Here is a 7,500-nt window from a genome sequence, read left to right as displayed (position 1 = left end):
GTGTGTGTGTGTGTGTGTGTGTCTGTGTGTGTGTGTGTGTGTGTTGCAGGCACATGTTCTGCTGGAGTCAGCGCACAGTGACTCATTCTCCAGTGGATCATGCCCTCAGGTGAATAGGATCACACACACACACACACACACACACACACACACACACACACACACACACACACACACACACACATACACACACACATACAAACGCAGCATGTTGAATCATGAGGGTGTGTTTGTATACCGTCTGCATATACATGAAAGCATGTGTGTGTGTGTGTTACCTGCTAATATCGTGCCCTAACCGCCGTGACCCATCCTGTGTGTGTATGTGTGTGTGTGTGTGTGTGTGTGTGTGTGTGTTGTGTTGTGTTGTCGAGTGTGTGTCAGATGTAGGCGGGTGTTTGCACAGAACGCCATGGTGTGAGCCGGGAGGCCCTGATTGGCTGCCAGAGCCGCCTGTCCGCACGCCAGCGCGGGGACGGCGGCCAGGACACACACACTCCGTTTGTTTCACAACACACGGACAGAGTCACACACACCCGCCAGAGGGACACCGCAGGTATGGCAGGAGGCCTGCACACACACACACACACACACACACACACACAGAGTGCGTGGGGCAGCAGGGTCTGGCTGGCCTCAGTGACCCGCCTGAACTCTGGATCACCTTCTCACACCTGGATGAGTGCTGGAGGAGAACCTGTGGAAGGAAGGTCACCAGCTCAGGGCGGGAGGAGGACGGGAGACGTCGGCTTCAGGAGAACTCTGTGTCTCTGTTCCTTCAGAAGCTCCAACGAACGACACCGACCTCCAAATCGTCCGCCGTCTTTGAAACCCAACGAGAAGGTTGATGGAGAACGCACCGGTGAACAGTGAGGTTCCCTCAAGGTTCTCTTAGAGAGAAGTTCTCACTCCAGGACCCGGATGAGCTTCATCTTCACAAAGGTGCAGGTCTGCGAGAGGGCGAGCCATGGAGACCAGCTCTCTGCGCTGTCAGCTGATTGGACGACCAGGAGAAGGAAGTGGAATCTTCACGCTTCCAGGTCTGCGGCTGCAGGGCTTCCACGGTCCGACCTCCCGCTGAAGACTCCACGGTGTCGACCTCCAGATGCTGGTTGCCGCCGTCGGCTCCTGATGCCGAGGCTCGTCCCAAGCCCGACCGAGGCTTCGCGGGAGCTTCACACACTTCATGATCTGAGGTGGAGGAACTGAGGTCCTCCTCGGTGCTGATGGCTGGAGAACGCAGTGAAGCATGAAGTTGCTGAGGGGCAGTATTCCCCATGGAGCTTCTGGCTGACACCGTCTTTGGCGCCTCACAAATCCACCTGGTGACATTGCTGGGATCTCGCTCCTCCGCTCCTCCTCCTTCTCCTGGGGAGATCTTGCTTGGGTGTAGCTCACTGAAGATGTTTCTGAGTGACTGCCCTTTAGATCTCAGCAGGCTGAAGGTGGAAGCCCGACCCCCCCCTCATGGACGTGGTGACCTCCACCTGCTCCAACGCCGACCTCCAAAGCAGCTCTTCTGACCACCGTTTATCCACTCATACATAGGATGTCGTGACAGAAGCTGACTCCACCTTTGACCACATCACTCTGGTGTGTGTGTGTATATGTGTGTGTGTGTGTGTGTGTGTGTGTGTGTGTGTGTGTGTGTGAGTGTTCACAGGTCAAAGAGTAACCATGCTGTGGTCCAGTGGTGTTTGAAGTCCTCCTCTCAGTGCTTCTAGCTGTTGGTGTCCTCCATCTTCTGCTCCTCTCCTCGCCTTCACCGGACCGTACCTCTCTGTTGACATGGCTGTTGGTGTGTTGCCATGGCGATGAAACATTTCTGCTGACCCCTGCCTCGCCTTGCGTGACAGAGCTGTGGATCGTGCAGTCTGGGGGCTCTCTCATACACACACACACACACACACACACACACACACACACACACACACACACACACACACACACACACACACACACACACACGCTTCACATCTGAAGCAGCTGATTAGATTGATTGGATTAGATCGATAACTTTAGATCAGACCAGATCAATGAGGTAGATTCGATTCATACATTGATGAACCTGATTATCTTATCAGATCAGACTGCATTCCAGTCCAGATGATTCCAGATCGACTAGATTTTTCAAGATGTGTTTTTGAATCCGGGTGCAGATGTCATGGAAAGTAAAGTGACTTCCCAGCACCACAACAATAACACACACACACACACACACACACACACAATCCTGAAGGATGACAGCTGATCAAGCAGTTTGTTGACCTTTTTTACTTTTCTATGAAAAATAACATTCATGACAGTTATAGTTTACAACCATCTGACAGAAAGGAGGTGACAATAATGACACTTTGACCCGCAGAGGCTGTGGGTTCCAATAAGTTAAATAAGGGGATAAGGGCTCCTTTTTGTACATACAGTATGATAACGCGTCTCTCTCCGGAGGTTCACGTCATCCGGGCAGGCGTTTGCTTGTTACTCTGTTTAGTCTGGCGGCGGCGGGCGGGCGGCGAGCAGCAGGCGTCCACTCCGGTGTTGGAAGAAGCTGGGCCGCAGACCGCCGTGATCTTCTGCACTCCGGGTCCCAGCTGCTCTGCGCTTTCCAGTGAGCCGACATCCCAGTCCCCCCAGAAGCACTCCTGCTGCCCGTGGGTGGGGTCTATGGTGGGTGGGGTCTATGGTGGGTGGGGTCTATGGTGGGTGGGGTCTATGGTGGGTGGGGTCTATGGTGGGTGGGGTCTATGGTGGGTGGGGTCTATGGTGGGTGGGGTCTATGGTGGGTGGGGTCTATGGTGGGTGGGTGGATGTGTGGTGGGTGGATCATATGGTGGGTGGGATTATAGTAGGTGTGGTCTCTGGTGGCCGCCCCACGGGGGCCTCTGAGAGCCTCTTGGAGATCTCCTCCCATGGACCCGCCAACTGGGATTCATTGAAGAAGCTAATTTAATCCAGTGTTTTAGTGTGATGGGTTTCCTCCAGCCTACGCCGGGTACCATGGCGACCAAATGTCCACGGCGTCCGTCGGCAGCGCCGTGGTCCAGGATCGAGGAATCCCACATTTTCCAGGATCGAGGAATCCCATGTTTTCCAGTATCTCCGCGCATCCCTTTGGGACAGGTCACCTGACCCCGGTCAGGTGACCCTGTGGGAGAAAGGCAGAGGGTTACTCCCGAGCTAACGCTAACGTATCCTCACACCCGGCCGCAGATCGACCTCCGTCGACCTTGTGCCAGGTTATTCGATCCGCACCCGACGGCTCCTCACCCGCAGCCGCTCTACATGAGCATGGCCCTCATGGCTGCTTTGCTGATGCGCTTGCGGTGTTTCCTGCGGCGACGCGGCAGCGCAGGCCGGAGGGCGGCCCGACGGGCGGGGGGGGAGGCGGGGGCCGCGGTGGAGAGGCCTGGGGGGCAGAAGGGACAACAGAAGGTTTGCAGGGGGTGAACAGAGAGCTGACAAGGAACATGTAGAAAGATGTCAAAAATGCGCGCATTTGTGAAGAAATACACCTATTTGTATAAAAATACTATAAAATGTACATCTTCCTCTGCTGACGGGCCGAACGTGCGCAGCGACAACTGACTTTAGAACAGAGCCGGAGAAGAACGGGTGCTGTCTAACGTGAAGGTGCCTGGCGTGCTGCGTCCCCGAGGAGGACGGGAGGTCAGCCTACCTGGACCAGGAAGACCGGGATCTCCGGGAGGACCGGGAGGTCCGGGAGGACGGTCGTGGTCGCACTGTATCATCTCCAGGAGCTTCTGTCTCCTCTCCTCCTCTCCCCCCGTCTGATTGGCCCGCTCCGGCCCGGGGGGGTCGCCGCCATGGGCCGACCCCCCCTCCTCCCCCTCCCTCCTCAGTGTGTGATTGGCGGTCGCGGTCTGCGTCCGCGTGACATTTGGCCGACCTCGGCCGGTCCCGGAGTCCGTGGTCCGGGCGGGGGGGGGAGGGGAGGGCCGCCGATCCGCCGGGGAGTTCCGGCGAGGTCCGGGGGGCGGGGAGGAGCCGTCGGACTGGGGGCGGTCCGGTCGGTACCGGGTCCTCGCGCCCCAGTCCCGAGCTCCTCCCCCCGGCGGGCGGTCTGGGCGGGGCGCCCCCTCCCCGCCCCCCCCGCCGTCTTGGCCGCTCCCCGACACGGCCCGCTGCCCCCCCCCCGCCGCCCCCTGCGTCCAATGCACCAGCTGCGCGTAGCCCCCCTGCTGCCACCGCCTCGCCACCTGCTCGCGCTCCTCGCCGCCATAGTGCTGCTGGTTGCGCTTCAGGTCGTCGTGGCGATGGAGGTCGGCCTTGGAGCCGTGAGTCATGGGAGGGGCCGGCGGGGGAAGCTGGGGGGGCCGGCGAGGGGCGGGGGAGCTCTGGGCCGAGAGGCGGGAAACAGACGGCGAGGACGAAGAAGACTGGCACTTGCAGCCGACGTGGTCGTCCACGGAGATGACGGCCTTGTCGTAGTGAGGCTTCGAGTGTCTGAACTCGATCTTGATCACCTGGAAGGAGCAGAAGAAGAGGAAGCCTGAGGCGGACGCTTCCAGACCGGATCCTTCGGACGCTGGTAGACCCGCCTCCTTCCAGACCAATGCGGCGCCGGCAGCCGCACGCTCACCTGCAGGTATCTGCTGGCGGTGGCGGTGGGGACGCACTGCAGGGCCCGGGTGTTGCAGCAGCCCGAGCACCGCTGCACCTCCACGCACGGCGGCCACAGAAGAAAGTTGGTGTTGCTGCGGTCCAACATGGACCTCTTCACCTCCATCACCTCCGTCCGAACCTTGCAGGCCGCCTGCTGGGCGGGCTGGGCCTCCACGGCTGGGGGGGGGGGGGGGGGGGGGGAGAGCATAAGGGGCGGAGCTTCAGCGGGAATGAAAGGTGGGGGCGGGGTCAGAACCTACCGAGACTTCTGGAGAACCTGCCATGGGTTTGGTTTGTGAGGACCTCAGGCACCTCCTCCTCTTCTTCTAAGGGAAGAGAGAGGAAAACAACTTTTTGTGAGTCGCTTTGGATAAAAGCATCAGTCATGTCATGTCATGTAACCACAGAGAGACAGGAGGCTCCAGCCAGAGGTTCTGCAGGTGCAGAAGAAGATGTGTGGGTGGAGCTGGTTGGAGGCTACAGGAACCACGACTCCTTCTACCAAAGCCTCGGAGATCACAGGGGAGGAGACAGGAGCCGCGGAATATGGGTCGCCTAGGTGTGTGTGTGTGTGCGCATGTGCGTGTGTGTGCCTGTATGGTTACACTCACACATATGTCGTCATCTCATCCTTTTGCCCCTTAGTCCTAATTATATCCTTAGTGGAGATTGCTTTTGTGTGTGTGTGTGTGTGTGTGTGTGTGTGTGTGTGTGTGTGTGTGTGTGTGTGTGTGTGTGTGTGTGTGTGTGTGTGTGTGTGTGTGTGTGTGTGTGTGTGTGTGTGTGCAGATGGCACTGTTTGTTTTCCTCGCCCAGATGGAGCTCTGTATTTCAGGAGAAGTTCTTTGTTCCTCAGAAGCCTCTGGTCCTGAACCTCCTTCAGGCCTGTGTGATGCTAAAGTGCTGCACGCTCTGTTAGCTTTAAGCTAGCGGTGTGTTTGCAGCGTAGCATCACTGCTACGAACCGCAGCCCCGAAGAGGGCGGGGCTTTGGACTCGGAATGAAAGGTCACGGCCGTGATGTCACGTGATGTCATGTGATGTCATGTGATGTCATGTGATGTCATGTGATGTCATGTGACTCATGTGATGTCATGTGACGGCAGGTGTGTGTGACTGCATGAGCTGATGAGACGTTCAGGATCCTGAAGGATCTGCGAGGAACCCTGCAGGGACCTGCTGCCCGGCTCCTCCCAGCTCCACCTGGTCTCCAAAGGCCTCCCTGTCTCTCCTGCATTCCTTCGTCTGCAGGATCTGCAGACACTCCCACGCATCTGTGTGTGTGTGTGTGCATTTTTGCATGTGTGAGTGTGTCATTGTCTGCATGTGTGCGTTTGCATCTGCGTGCGTGCGTGCGTGCGTGCACGTGTGTGTGTGTGTGCGTGCGTGCGTGCTCCTCCGCACCTACTGCGCCGGCCTCCTGCTGCAGCAGCAGCCTCAGGTCGTCCACGGAGGAGATGGCGGCGTTCCTCACCAGGTGGACCAGCGCCGCGGGCAGCGGATCGCCCTGTGAACACACACGGCACAGGTTAAGCCTTCTTGTGAGGTCCGCTCGGGGTCAGGCTGGACCACCGGGTCCACGTCTGGAACCGCTGAGGCCAAGAGACGCGGACCATCAAGAGCGGCAGCGGATCATCAGCCCAGCAATCAATCCCTTCCTGGAGAAGTTAAAGTATGGAGACTCCAGGTGAGACCGTCTCCGGGGTCTCCAGGCTGAGGAACCAGGAGGTGGGCTGAGACAGGCGACCACCACCCACCACAAGCACCCCCACGCCGGGACGGAGCCGTGAACCCCGAAGATCCCGGACCGGCGGAACATCTCCTCGAGGTTCTGGAGACAGAAAGCTTCCCAGCGGCAGCGTGGAGGTCAGACATGCTGAGACACGACGAGAGCTGGGAGATGTTCCTCACAGATATGAACAGGGATTTAATCTCTCTATCGGAGTGAGACATCTAATGGAGCTTCTGACGAGGGAATCCACGAGGCTGCTGCTCGGACCATTGTGGACCAGAAGCGGGTCACCGGGGTCCAGACCGAGGGGTTCTTCTGTCCGCCGTCAGAAGGTCCCGTCTCCTGCAGCCGCTGCCAAAGCAAGCCAAGGCGGAGGCTGAAGACGTTCATCTCCCGTCTCCAGAGCTGAGCTGGTGGTCCGATGGGACCGGAGAGGCTTTTACGCGATCCTCCGTGACGATGGAAATGAGGTCCTGCTCCAACCTCCGTCCTGGACCGACCTCCACCGAACACCACTCTGCAGACCTGGGACTGAGGAGGCCCACTATCCAGCACAGGAGGGTTTGCTGAAGTTGGGGATGAAGATGAGAGCGAAGAGGCTCCCAGCCAATCTTCTGCCTGCTTCCAGCTCATCAGATTCAATGAGACTTGGTAGCTGGTCGACCCGGGATCGACGGTTAAATCCCGAGGTCTTCTCACCCGGAGTCCACGTTGCCCTGCTGAGACCCTCAAGGAACCCCCGGGTCCTGCTTGCTGGTCCTTCAGCCTGTCGGACGTGGGTCTTGTTCCCCGAAGCTCTTCACTGGTACGACTAGAAGTCCACAGAGACGGCCATCTTGCTTGTCGGGAACTCTTGCGCCCCTCAGTGTCGAGACGTCTGATTGGACGATTCAAGGCGTGGCTTTGGTTCAGTTTTTCCAGAAGTTCTTTCCAAGCCAAGTTCCTGCTTCCCTCCTACTGCTGCATGTGTGTGTGTGTGTGTATGTGTGTGTGAAGGGGGAGTAGGACACCTGGATGACTTTCATGAGCAAGTAGCTGACCTAGTTAAGCAAACACACACACGCGCACACACACACACACACACACACACATACACACACACACAGTTTGTCCAGTTCATGTCCAGGTACTGAGCAACTTCCACCC

General features: G+C 58.1%; 1 protein-coding gene across 1 annotated transcript in view; it reads right to left on the bottom strand.

Annotated features, from left to right (window-relative positions):
* Positions 1-2,262: 2,262 nt before the first annotated feature.
* Positions 2,263-7,500, bottom strand: part of LOC147229139 (uncharacterized) — an 8,866-nt gene continuing 3,628 nt past the window's right edge. Inside the window, exons 2-7 of the mRNA XM_086156247.1 lie at positions 6,027-6,129; positions 4,884-4,949; positions 4,601-4,800; positions 3,677-4,484; positions 3,268-3,406; positions 2,263-3,145 (exon numbers count right to left, since the gene is read on the bottom strand). Coding sequence (XP_086012373.1) covers positions 3,279-3,406; positions 3,677-4,484; positions 4,601-4,800; positions 4,884-4,949; positions 6,027-6,129 — 1,305 coding nt within the window. The 3' untranslated portion in view covers positions 2,263-3,145; positions 3,268-3,278. The remainder of the gene's footprint in view (positions 3,146-3,267; positions 3,407-3,676; positions 4,485-4,600; positions 4,801-4,883; positions 4,950-6,026; positions 6,130-7,500) is intronic.

Source organism: Fistularia commersonii, chromosome 12 (genome assembly GCF_037954325.1).
Source record: "Fistularia commersonii isolate RoL2024-O1a breed Wild chromosome 12, RoL_Fcom_v1.0, whole genome shotgun sequence".
NCBI classification, from domain to species: domain Eukaryota; kingdom Metazoa; phylum Chordata; class Actinopteri; order Syngnathiformes; family Fistulariidae; genus Fistularia; species Fistularia commersonii.
The sequence above is the reverse complement of the archived record's forward strand: the minus strand, read 5'-3'. Positions and strand labels throughout refer to the sequence as shown.